A 14,123-nucleotide genomic window follows, 5' to 3' on the forward strand; every position below is an offset into this window, starting at 1 on the left:
GTCAGTTGAGGAGAGAATAGAACTGAACGTGTGCATAAACACAAAGACAAGTGATAAGTGGGTGCTGGTCTTTGGCACTGATGAGTTCCTTCATCTTCATTTATAGTTCCTGTAAAATGTACTCACCCCCTTGGCCTTTAACATGTCTGTATTGTTTAAAAAAAGTAGCCTTTTCATGCAGTATTTCTAAAAAAAATAATAAGAAGAAGAACTTTAAGCTCAAAATGAAAGCATCCTGGGAAAATTCAAAGCTAGTAGCCATACAATATGATGGCAGCATCCAATATAATGTGGCATTGGCTACTTGCTGGAGGTGGACCGGTCACAAGATTACCATGGCAGTCTGAATAATGAGCTGCATGAAAAATACTGTAAATATACCCTGCAGTATGAGTAGTGCAGGTTTGCTTTATCTAATTGGAGTGTGGGAATGATATATGGCTGCTGTGGAAACCGGTGTGCTATGACTTGCTCAGTCAGAGATTGAGAGAAATGGAGGCTGAAAATGCAGGATTTTCATTGGCAAATGTCAATTTTGTGATGAACCCTCATCCTAGAGCAGAGTCTGTTGGATCAATACTAAGCCTACTTCCACTGTCATAATGTTGTACATCCTGAGTAAGATACTAAACCACAATGACAGGGTGCATGGAGGTAGCACCTTACCTTGAGCAATAGCCCTTTGGCTAAAGAATATCTCCCTGCTGAAAGACCTGGTCCTCATGTATGCCTTTGTGGCACTTCCCATGGCACCCGGTCTAGCCATCACATTGGAATAGGAGAGGAATTTCTGATTACAAATCACCTGCTGCCTTATAGGTTGTGCTTGTTCTCTTATTCTTTGTCGAGAAGAGGCATAAGAATAAGAGAAGGTAACTCCAAGAACAACTCCCCCTGCCACCTTGCGGAAAGGGTCTCGGCTATACCTGGCAGTACTGTCAGTCACCTTGGTAACCAGTGGTGGGCACAGATCCGCTAACCACTAATCATCAGAGCTAACATTTTCATTAGCAGATTAGTTTTTCAGATAACTTTGAAAACCATCAGCGGACCAATTAGCTTCCGATAACTTTTAGACCGCATGCCCGCAACAACATATTGTTGTGGGCATAGTGAATAAACCTAAACAGTTAAAAACATTTGTAAAGTCTGAAATCATAGATTTTAGTGCCTGCCTGCGGGCTGTGTGTCTGTACTCTGTAAATGCTAAAACCTTCAAAATTAGTGCATTACTTTAAAACTAAAACATGTAGCTGATAATTTCACTTTATAAAATGACAGAGGTGACATAATTTCAATAACTTGTCTGGAATTAGTTTTTATTTTATTTTAACCATAACTCAAAACTGTCTGCCTGTGCATGACTCGTGTGATATGCCTGCAGGCCTATATGGTGTGAAAAAAAGATTTTTTTTTTCTCTTCTCTCCTCTCTTTTCTCTCTGGTCACCAGGTATCTTTTGCTGAGAGAAGCCTGATCTAAGACAGAAGCGCTGACACGTTGTTGTGTCAGTAGCTGCCAGTGCACTGGTGTCAATACTGAAAGTTATTGGTTTAGATTTTATCTGTAACTTCCACTAAATTTTTTAGGGGTTTATCAGTTTAGGTTAATAAAAGCTAACTTTTCAGTTAGCGGATTAACTGTTATCAAAGCTAACTTTTTGGTTAGCTGTGCCCACCACTGTTGGAAACAGTGTCGGCAAGCAGCAGTTCTTTGTAAATAACTCATCTCCAGTTCTAACACTTGGCAGTTTTTGATGGGCAACGTGGCAGCAGTTTCTGGCACAAGATGCAACAAGGGATTTCTGCGGATGTCACAGGTTTTCTGTGCCGTCGATCAAACAGAAACACTTGCTAACAGGCTCTACTGTGCACTACATAGTACCGACCTCATCGGTGCAGCCACCTCACATAATGTGGTCCAGTTACAGGGACCATCTGAGCCAGTGAGCCACCAAGAACCACAGATCTGGAGGCTTCCAGCTATAACGGATATAGTTTGTAGGATTAGTTGTCTTTGCTGCATAATGTTCACACTGATGAGGTGTGACATTAAAAATTCAATATGTAGTGAATATTTCAGGAAACTACCTGGCAACACCTCTTTGCAGCAAAAGGTTTGGACTTCACCATTTAAGTTAAATACTTAAACAACACCCTGTGTGTATCATGTAAGGGTGATTCTTTAACTACGGGCACTATTGGCCTTGTAAATGTAATTTCCACCACACCATTGCCTTACAATATAAAGCGCCTCGGGGCAACTGTTTGTTGTGATTTGGCGCTATATACATGTGCTCTGATGTCACTGTTTATCTCCATAGAAACTACCAAAACAATCTTTCATACAAACTGTTTAGAGACATTACAGTGTTGTGGTGGAAATTACGGCAATAGTGTGGGACAACTACATTTTGTTTAAAAAAAAAAATCACAACAGTTGTATGACATTGAATACCCCAATTATGTTTTGATTATTTTACTGATATTTTATTCAGAGATATTTTAAAACATTAGAAAAAAAACGTTTCTTTACCATTCATTTTTATCATTGAAGATCAAAAGTCTGGGTGTGGGACAAGCACAAAATGGCAATATTTGCATATAATGATGCTGAAAAAAGGTGAAAAAGTCATCACAGACTACTAGAACAAATTTATTAACACACTTTCATTGTAAAGATAACTATAAAAGTGTGAAATTTTCCCTTTTTTCTGTTTTTCATACAATATGATCAAAGGACATAAGTGCCCGTAGTCTAAGAATCACCCGTAAATATACTGCTGTTAAACTTCAAAAACACCAGATTGCACTTTTCCTGAGGAAAATATCCACCAGATGTAAATAAAATTCTTTTGTTTGTATTTATTGTTGAATCTGTTGCAAAATTTACATACCCAGTGAGTGAAATAATTCCTACAGTGGATAATATGAAGCCAGTTCACCTCTCAATAAATCACAGGCAGAATAGTGTTACATTGTAGAGGCGACTGCATCGGCGCTGACAGTTATTTTGGCAGCAGGAACGCTGAATTTTATGAGGCAGTAGTTCTCTTCTGGCCAACACCTGATACACTTAATGGGGTCACATTGTGCCGAGTCTGTTTTTATCTGCCTTTTGCAGTTCCAGTAAATATGGTGGGAATTTCATGTTAAACAACCTGATAGTTGAAACTGACCTGCTTTCAGCGCAGATTTACACATTTTAAAGAGGTTTCATTTCATCCCTTTATCAAGGTCGGTGTTAGCTCAGATAATGAGCTGCTGTGTTTCATGGGTGCTTCTGTCATATCAGTTTTCATAAGGTGAAAGTCTGTATAATATGCAATATACTTTAGTCACTTTTTTAAATGAAAATTTGTTTTCTTTATGACTTTGCTGCTGCAACAAGTGATTTTTCCCCATTGTGAGATCAATAAAATTAATCTTATGTTATCTCTTATATCTTATTTTATGGCATTCAGTGTGAAACATCATTGTTAAATGTCTAATGGGTGGATGGTACAGTGGTGTCATAGTCACCATGCATGTGACTGTATGCCAAGACGTTGATTGAGAAATACTGTCAACACAGTGAGAAATCCACCCCACTCCCCCATAGTAGTACGGAGAACCCCTGCCAGATTTTTTATTATCATCAATGGAAAAAAAAAAAAAAAAACCCAGACAAAATAAAGAAAACACAAAATGTCCATGAAATTGCAGTGCTGTGATGATCAGAGCTCCATTCCCCCCCCCCCCCCCCCCCCCCCCGTTCTGCTGAGCTCCACAAAAACAAACCACCTGTTGAATACTTTTCTCATCAAAGTCCATAGTCATTTTCACATGAAGGTATAAGTTAACAGTCATGGTTATCAAGACCAGGCACCTAAGTGGCTCTACTCTATTCTTCTTTTTTTAGATATTTAGATATACCTTAGTATACACTAGTAGAGTTCTACCTTAGAATTGGAATGTATTATAGAAGATATACCTTACTGAATTTTCATGGAAATGCTGTTAAAATGTGATTCGGTTGTGTGAACCAGCAGACTTCTGTGATGCATGCCCGTTTAAGCCCAGAGCATAATTAATTAAGCACAAACACACATGTTAAACATAAAGCTGTTAAAATCTTTGCTTCATGAAGTTTTCCATCCAGATTTTAACTGACATCCCTGTCACCTAAACATTTTCAGGCATGACTTGTGTTTTATTATTTATCTTGTATATCTCGCAGGTAGCTGCTAATTTGGTGACCTTTGACTTGATTGGAGTTTTTCTGAACAAGCTTTCCTCTTTGTTGTGTTTCTACAGCTGTCAAAGCAGGAGAAGCAGCAGCAGAGGAAAGAGAAGACACGCTCCAAGGGCCCCTCGGAGTCGGGCAGGGACAAGGGCACCCTACGTTCCCGACAGGACCCCTGTGCCAGTAGTGGTGCTGAGGGTGACGTCTCTTCAGAGAGGGAGCCTTAGGTCATTCACCACATTATATAAGCAATAAGAGTACAGGGGTTGCTCCCCTCACTGTCAACAAATTGTTTGGGGCAAAAACAAAACAAAAAAAGCTTCTCTCCCTTTTGTTCTTTGTGTGTATTGTTTTATGAAAAGTAGCATAAAGCTGCTGAGATGCAGTGCAAAGAAAGGTGCAGCACGCAATCTCGTCAGCATCCCAGTTTTTCTTCTTCTCATCCTGTCCATCCTTTTGTTACTGTAGATGCAACAATGAGAGACAAACCTTTTTTTTCTGTGTGTGTGTGTGTGTGTGTGTCCAATGTCAGGGATGAGGGGACAGTTGGCTCTTATTTGCCTGCAGCATTTGTTTACTTGTGCACTGAGAAGAAGGAAAAAAAAAACAGAGGAGTTGTGAGAGAACAGAGTTGGCGAGGCATTGAGTCAGCTCCCTGCGTGTCCCTTTTGCTCTTCCCCTGCTGAGGCGGCTGCTGGCTGCTGTGGCACAGAATTTCTCTCACACGGGCGCACACAGCCTGTCAAACTGACACTGCAACTACGTTTTAACAGCGGCTGTTCTCCCTCCTCGTATAAATACAGATATCAAACACCACGTGTGTGCATAGCATTATTACAAGTTCAAAATAGAAACCTATTATTTATATTTTGTTTGGACATCAGTTTGTCTGCAGCTGAAGGGTGCGGGCTGCACACATGGCCATTTTCAGTCTAGTGTTTCTGTCTGACTGACAGCTGTCACCAAAGAGTCAGTATCGCCCATTTTCTACCTGGAACTTGTTCTATTTCCAGATGTGAACCCCTCCTTTTGTTGGATAGAACTGCTGTATTATTTTGCTGCGACGTTTCAGCTGCAGTCTGTGAAATACTGTGAGCGATGTGGGGCAAAATGATGATGGGAAAGTGAGATTTTGTGACCACGAGAGGTCCAGTCACAGCCTGATGGATGTGTATTTGCATAATTCTGAAATGAATATGATGATAATTTGATTGGATCTGACATGCGGTAGACAGACCAGAGGATAAATTAATGCTGTTTTCTCTCATGGACTTATCCGTCATGTTTCATGTCTGCTGCATCTTTTCCACTTTCTTTTGCTGCTCTTCCTGCATTTCTGCCAAGCAGCCAACTTAAGCATCTGTTGATATGTTGACAAAGAACTTTGCAGGACAACTTGGGTTATTATTTAATCGGTAAACAAAGCAAGACAGATTAATGCAGTTTGGATCTGTCCCATTTAAATTCTGTGACAACTGTGAGAGAAGAAATGTCTGTTTTTAAGGAGCGGAATGATAAAGCTGCAGATGGGCTTTTCAAACACTGTACATTCAAATTGGGGGCAGATTAATAGGAAAAGGTGCATGTCTGAAAGAGGTTTTTGTTTTGTGGTACCCTGCCTTGTTGGTTCTGTAGCTTTCTATATTCTCTCTCTCACACACACACCCTGACTACAGTATATGTAACAGGGGTTGCAAGAGCTATTGTCGACTGTTGTGCAGCTCCTTTACAAAATGCCGCAGTACCTTTTTAGTGGCATCATGGGCCGTACCTGATCCGTTCAGACCACCTCCCATTTCCCATGTGCATACGAGCTGCAGATTAATTGCACAGCTTGGATACTAGTGTGAAATACACATTTCTTACTACGGGGACTACTTTTTAAAGTAGTAACTGTGTAAATCTCGATGCAGAGTTGTCATATTAAAGCAGTTATGAGAAGAGAAAAAGATTTGAGTGTTCACATGAATGGAGCAAACAGTCTGTTTGTGCGTCACTCAGTGGCCTTGGGCCCAACACATGTAGGGTTCTAAACGTGGAAATATTCACTCTGAAATAATCAAGAGTTGAGAATGTAAAGTGTGCACTGATATCATTCAGATCAGATCGGCTGCCGGCTGGAGCGGCTGGAAGTCTACTTTTGCAGAATACGGTGTCTGCCCGGGGGAGGACTAACGCATCCTGAAAGTGGCATAGAAATAAAATTCTTACCATATTTCTGTCTTCCTGCAGCACCTCTGTAGGAATGTGCATAAAGAGGAAAATAGCCACTTCAAAATTCTACTCATCTAATTATCATTGATAATAGATTCTGTTCAGTGTGTTTTTTAAATTATTTCAAATATTAAAGCAAAAATTTGCACAACCTGAGTGCTCCCATTTATTTGGACACCAGTAGTGACGTTTCCAATCAAATCCATTCAATCCACCTTTATTTATATGCACATTTTACCAACACAAAGTCTCCAAAGTGCTGCACAGAAAGCCAAATAACATTAATTAGAAGAAGAAAAAGAAAATACAATTTAAAACGCCATATATAGTAAAACACTTACAGTCAATATGAAAATAAAATGAGACAGAAAATGCACTACAACAAAATAGTGAGTCAGAGGACCACAAAATTCTTAGGCCGGGTAAAAACACCAGTGAGTAAAAATATGTTTTTAAACAAGATTTTAAAACATCAATAGATGGAGCTGTTTTAATGTGTGGAGGAAGAGAATCCCATAATTTGGGGTCAACCACTGAAAAGGCCCGGTCTCGACTTTTAAGCTTTGTTTTAGCTTAAAATTCAGGCACAAAACGCCCTCGGGTCGCTGCGCTTCTTCAGACATTTTTCTCAAATTCCCCCTGTGACCCTTGGTTTGGTTGGAATAAGTGGGTTTACAGAGAGTACACCAATTTCAGATTTATTTGTGACTTTTGGGGATGGATTAAAGCTGTTAACAAATGTTTTACATTCAGACTCCAGAAAAATGTTTAAAATTATTTCATTCATGCACTTCCAGAAAAAGTCATAAAGTGGAGAGGGGGTGGCATTACAATAACATGTAAATATAGAATATCCCCAAATTTTTAATAACAATAATACTGTATTCATGAATTACTGTAATTCATGAATGAAGTATCACAGCATTAATTCTTATTGTCATGAAAAGAAACCCGCTCCAGCGCTCTCCTGTAAGCACCTTTAGTGGTCCCAGGAAGAAAAAGTGTGCAACTTTTTCATTCCAACTTCTACTTCCTTCTTTAATGTTGGTGTTTGTTAGTGTTGTATTATTTATTGCTAGTCTTTATATGTAATCTTAACGTGTGTGTTTACTTTTACTTTCGTGAATGGGAGCGACAGACCGCCACACAATTTCTTTCAGGATCAATAAAGTATCTATCGCTCTATCAAAACCCCCATGCAACCTTGTAAGTCGGAGGGCTCATGTTCTGTAATGCCCAACTGCATGTTAGGTTAATACAGTATGTGCTACAAAATATCTAGGCTTCAGCACTCCATTTCATAAGCTCCCCCACCACAGGGCTCGATCAAGGAAGCTGGAAGAAACTGCAAGAGGGCAAAGGAGAAAATGAGAATGAGGAGGTGATAATAAGTCAAGAGAGACTGTTGGTTTTCCATCTGAGAGTGTGAAGCAAGATCGTGCACAGGCAGCACTTGTACATATGTGTATAGTGCACAGGGACCAGAGGGAATTAGGATGTTGCATGCGTCGGAGGAGGACTGACTTGACTCTGCACATTTTTGCAAAGGGCCTTGGTTTTCCTGAGGTTTGCTTTTGCAAGACTTATGACTGTTTTCCACCATCTTCTCTGGTCTTCCTTCCTATCTGCAGTGTTGTTGTGGCACAAATGGTTTAAAATAATGTTTGTGGTGCTCGTCAGTCTGCTGAGAATACTTAGCAAATCAAAATCAGCTCTTATAATGATTTTTCAGTCCACTGTTACAGACCAATAAAGTGTAAATTTTTGTTTTAATACATCCAGCGTGGATGTTAGCAGGATTATTCAGATCAATTTCAACTGACTTTTCTTCAAATGATTATTTTTACTTTGGATTATAGGCCAGAATATTAGTATTGCAAGATGTTGTAGTTTACAATTTAATACTTTTTTTTTCCACCAATTTTGAATTTGTCCTGGAATAGAGAAACTTTATGCACAATCCTGCATGAGGGTGATTCTTAGACTATGGGCACTTACACTCAACAAAAATATAAACACAACACTTTTGGTTTTGCTCCCATTTTGTATGAGATGAACTCAAAGATCTAAAACTTTTTCCACATGCACAATATCACCATTTCCTTCAAATATTGTTCACAAACCAGTCTAAATCTGTGATAGTGAGCACTTCTCCTTTGCTGAGATAATCCATCCCACCTCACAGGTGTGCCATATCAAGATGCTGATTAGACCCCATGATTAGTGCACAGGTGTGCCTTAGACTGCCCACAATAAAAGGCCACTCTGAAAGGTGCAGTTTTATCACACAGCACAATGCCACAGATGTCGCAAGATTTGAGGGAGCGTGCAATTGGCATGCTGACAGCAGGAATGTCAACCAGAGCTGTTGCTCGTGTATTGAATGTTCATTTCTCTACCATAAGCCGTCTCCAAAGGTGTTTCAGAGAATTTGGCAGTACATCCAACCAGCCTCACAACCGCAGACCACGTGTAACCACACCAGCCCAGGACCTCCACATCCAGCATGTTCACCTCCAAGATCGTCTGAGACCAGCCACTCGGACAGCTGCTGGAACAATCGGTTTGCATAACCAAAGAATTTCTGCACAAACTGTCAGAAACCATCTCAGGGAAACTCATCTGCATGCTCGTCGTCCTCATCAGGGTCTCGACCTGACTCCAGTTCGTCATCGTAACCGACTTGAGTGGGCAAATGCTCACATTCACTGGCGTTTGGCACATTGGAGAGGTGTTCTCTTCACAGATGAATCCCGGTTCACACTGTCCAGGGCAGATGGCAGACAGCATGTGTGGCGTTGTGTGGGTGAGCGGTTTTCTGATGTCAGTGTTGTGGATCGAGTGGCCCATGGTGGCAGTGGGGTTATGGTATGGGCATGCTTCTGTTATGGACGAAGAACACAGGTGCATTTTATTGATGGCATTTTGAATGCACAGAGATACCGTGACGAGATCCTGAGTTCCATTGTTGTGCCATACATCCAAGAACATCACCTCATGTTGCAGCAGGATAATGCACGGCACCATGTTGGAAGGATCTGTACACAATTCTTGGAAGCTGAAAATGTCCCAGTTCTTGCATGGCCGGCATACTCACCGGACATGTCACCCATTGAGCATGTTTGGGATGCTCTGGACCGGCGTATACGACAGCGTGTACCAGTTCCTGCCAATATCCAGCAACTTCGCACAGCCATTGAAGAGGAGTGGACCAACATTCCACAGGCCACAATTGACAACCTGATCAACTCTATGCAAAGGAGATGTGTTGCACTGCATGAGGCAAATGGTGGTCACACCAGATACTGACTGGTATCCCCCCCCAATAAAACAAAACTGCACCTTTCAGAGTGGCCTTTTATTGTGGACAGTCTAAGGCACACCTGTGCACTAATCATGGTGTCTAATCAGCATCTTGGTATGGCACACCTGTGAGGTGGGATGGATTATCTCAGCAAAGGAGAAGTGCTCACTATCACAGATTTAGACTGGTTTGTGAACAATATTTGAGGGAAATGGTGATATTGTGTATGTGGAAAAAGTTTTAGATCTTTGAGTTCATCTCATACAAAATGGGAGCAAAACCAAAAGTGTTGCATTTATATTTTTGTTGAGTGTATGTCCTTTGATCATATTGTATGAAAAACAGAAAAAAAGGGCAAATTTCACACTTTTATAGTTATCTTTACAATGACAGTGTGTTAAGAAATTTGTTCTAGTAGTGTATGATGACTCTTTCACCTTTTTTCAGCATCATTATATGCAAATATTGCCGTTTTGTGCTTGTCCCACACCCAGACTTTTGATCTTCAATGATAAAAATGAATGGTAAAGAAACATTTTTTCTAATGTTTTAAAATATATCTGAATGAAATATCAGTAAAATAATCAAAACATAATTGGGGTATTCAATGTCATACAACTATTGTGATTTTTTTTTTTAAACAAAATGTAGTTGTCCCACACTATTGCCGTTATTTCCACCACAACACTGCAATGTCCCTTTAAATAGTTTGTATGAAAGATTGTTTGGGTAGTTTCTATGGAGATAAACAGTGACATCAGAGCACATGTATATAGCACCAAATCACAACAAACAGCTGCCCCAAGGTGCTTTATATTGTAAGGCAATGGTGTGGTGGAAATTACATTTACAAGGCCAATAGTGCCCGTAGTTAAAGAATCACCCATGAAGTGTTCTTGATCATGTCCGATCTGGAAGCATGTGCTAGTGCCGCATGTAGACACATCTGCCACATGATGACATCACAGCCCGACTGTGTTCATGAATCTTGGATGTGGTCGGTGGTTTACTGCTTGGGCGTGAACCCAGACTGCTCTGCTAATGGCTAGGATTGAATTCGCTTTGGAATGACCTTAATGGGTACTTTTCCCACCTTGAAAACTATAGGAATATCACTGTAGTTATTGCAATCCAGAAAATCACCTTTTCATTTCTGGAGAGGGAAACTGGTCCTTTCTTCAAGATGACATTTGTCCCCCAGTGGTCACAAAGATTGTTTACCAAGAGAACAGCATCTCCACCCACTTTTAGAAGTTCAGCCCTGACACCAAATGATCCCTACAGATTTACCAACACTCATTTGTTTCACCACCTTTGTGACCTCTCTGGGTTTCAATTGTTTGTAGCTCAGGGAAAGTTTGTAGAACCCTGGTACCAGAGATGTCCTACATCCTGGTAAGAATCCTTATAAATCTACTCAAAGTAGATGACTAAATCTGACAGTACCACAGAGTCATGTTTCAGGGCAGTGCCATCACCTGTCGTATCTACAATTGGGTGTGGTATAAGTTTGGAAGAACACAGTGGTCCTTCTGTAAGCAGATCAAAGGTTACTTCACCGCAGTTGATCTGTCACCTGTTCACAGATTCCTGTAACAAATGCTTCCTTGTCTAACCTCAGTGCAGTCAGCTTCCCCTACAGCACATAGTTGCCACCAAGTTTTGCAGTATGATTCCTCTGGATGATATTCAAAGTGTCCTCCGAGATGAAACGTCCCCTTTCTGTACATTGGTGACACCATTGCAAACCCTGGCAGTTTTCAGGATCTTGTTATGAAAGACCCCCCACACCCCAATATGGTCATTTGTCATGTCCATGTTTGCACGTCCTTCACTCAGATTACATGCCAACTCCTGAAAAGCAGTCTGATCTTGAAACCCAGTGAGTTTAAGTCTGGCTTCAACTGAATCTTTCAGGAAACTACAACACACTTGTGGTAAGAATTTATGAGCTGGGCATTTCTGAAGGAGTTTCTAGTGTGTGCCAGTAGTGTAAAGTGCTCTTGGCTGTTTGTATAATGTGTTACTATTGTTCTTGGCAATATTCTACCATACCTGCATTAATAGTAAATGTCCACCAGGTGGAGTTATTGCTTCATTTCAAGATCCTTGTGTGCAAGCTGCTGTGGCACACTGCCCAGTGTCATGCTTTTATTCCTGAGCTTCCCTCACGAAATGAATGATATTTCAGTGATGCAGATTTTATTATTATTGTTGTTGTTGGCTTTTATTCCTGAGCTTCTCTCACGAAATGAATGATATTTCAGTGATGCAGATTTTATTATTATTGTTGTTTTTGTATTTCTAACCCTACCTCTTCCCCGTGTCACCCTGCATTTCGTGATACCATCATGAAATGAATTTGTGCTCCTGTCACAAAAAACCACAAACTAATAGATTAATTTACTTTTTGTGATGTCATCACAAAATGGCATGATATAGCACTGCGGGACACTATGATGACCGACCTGTTGCTTACATTAGTAGATTTGTAAGTGATCGTCATGAAAGTTGATGAAATATTGGAACAGATCACCTAATTTTTGGGACATGATGAAAATAAAAGGGCAGTGAGATGTTTGACCAGAATATTTTAGCATTTCACAATGATGCTGGCTTTGTGGTGGTGCTGTATACTGTAATAATTGCCCCCCCTTTTTTTCCCCACCGATAAAGTGACACTCTATTATTAACACATTTCTTTTGACTACACACACACATATATATATATATATATATATATATATATATATATATATATATATATATATATATATATATTTTTTTTTTTTTTTTTTTTTTTTACTTGATTTCCTAATTATTTGGCTCATTTAAAAGCTAAAATACACTAAAATTTGTTTTCTCACCTGCAGATCTTACAGCAGGGTCCAGACATGAGCCCAATTCCCTCAGGAAGGCTTTAATCCTCCTCAGTGACTGTTGCACCTTATCATGAACGGTTCTCCTTCCTGGTTGGATACTATAAGGATTCTCTCAGCCGATCACAATTCCCTGTCCCCTTGCTGATGGCCTTGGCCGTTATCATCAACAAACACACTGGACCAGATAGGTGTTCTACAAAGAGGCAGTGATGGCGTGTTTAAGGAGATGGAGCGGGTTGACGGAAAGATTTGTTGACTGGAGCCCTTTTCCTGAACATCAAACACTACACTGTGTGGCCTAATAGTGATTTTTTTTTTTCTTTTCTTTGTTCTACCTCCTCTTCTGACTGTTTTATTTCCTCCTTGCTGTCTTTCTGTGTCTTTGAATTTTCTCTGGCTTTGCTCAGTGTTCCAATGAGTCTCTGCTTAGAAACGTGGCCCATATCCTGTAGTACAGCTCAGCTGCAAGTCTTTGGCTTACAGTACAGATATATAAACCTGGCTCTATATTTTAAATCCTTTTTGGGTCTTCATATTACTTATGTCTCTCGCAGCCCGTTTCTTTGCAAATCTCAATAAGACCCTGAGGTCATTAAAGTCAAACACTATCAGGTTATCACATTTCAATCACAAGTGTTTGTAAACTGCCACAATGTCAGCAATTGGTCCCTGTTACAATGTTGCCATGACCCTGCGGTTGTATGTGATGCATATAACAACTATTGCATAATTTTTGTCATGTATGCAACAAGCATAGTAAGTAAGTCCCTTTGGCTGTTCTATGTTTTTCACTAGCGGTCGTCACAGCAGTTCCAAGTTGGATCTGCAATGCATGTTGATTTTGGCACTAGTTTTATGCCAGATGCCCTTCCTCACACAATTCCACATTACATGGTAAAATGTGGCAGGGGTGGTGTTTTAACTGGGAACCAAGTGCACTAACCACTTGGCCACCATCACTGCCATGTGCAGCAAGCATAAGATTGATTAAATCGATAGCATTGGGTACATTATTTAATGGTCACAGTTACGGTGCATCCACAAAGTATTCACTTTTTTTGCATTTTATGTTACAGCTTTATTCCAAAATGGATGAATTTCAATTATTTTCCTCAAAATTCTACACACAATACCCCATATTGACAATGTAAAAATTATTTTGAGGTTTTTGCAAATTTATAAAAAAAAAAAAAAAAGGAAAGGAAATCATTCGTACATAAGTATTCATAGCCTTTTCCATGAAGGTCAGAATTGAGCTTGGGTGCATTCTGCTTCCACTGATCATCCTTGAGATGTTTCTGCACCTTAATTCAGTGGTGTCCAGAGACATTCCAGAAAGGGCCAAGAGAGTGCAGCTTTTCCTTTCAACCACTGGCCTCCGAGACGGGATTGTCTTGCGGCACAAATCTGGGGAAGGGTACAGAAACATTTCTGCTGCTTTGAGCACAGTGGCCTCCATTATCTGTAAATGGATAAAGTTCAGATCGACCACGACTCTTC

General features: G+C 40.2%; 1 protein-coding gene across 1 annotated transcript in view; it reads left to right on the top strand.

Moving 5' to 3' along the window:
- The window catches only part of dtd1 (D-aminoacyl-tRNA deacylase 1), a 32,944-nt gene extending 19,081 nt beyond the window's left edge, over positions 1-13,863 (top strand). Inside the window, exons 5-6 of the mRNA XM_034188347.1 lie at positions 4,295-4,450; positions 12,615-13,863. Of these exons, the coding sequence (XP_034044238.1) occupies positions 4,295-4,450 (156 nt within the window). The 3' untranslated portion in view covers positions 12,615-13,863. The remainder of the gene's footprint in view (positions 1-4,294; positions 4,451-12,614) is intronic.
- The last annotated feature ends 260 nt before the right edge of the window (positions 13,864-14,123 follow it).

The sequence above is a fragment of the Thalassophryne amazonica genome, chromosome 15, assembly GCF_902500255.1.
Source record: "Thalassophryne amazonica chromosome 15, fThaAma1.1, whole genome shotgun sequence".
Taxonomy (NCBI): Eukaryota; Metazoa; Chordata; class Actinopteri; order Batrachoidiformes; family Batrachoididae; genus Thalassophryne; species Thalassophryne amazonica.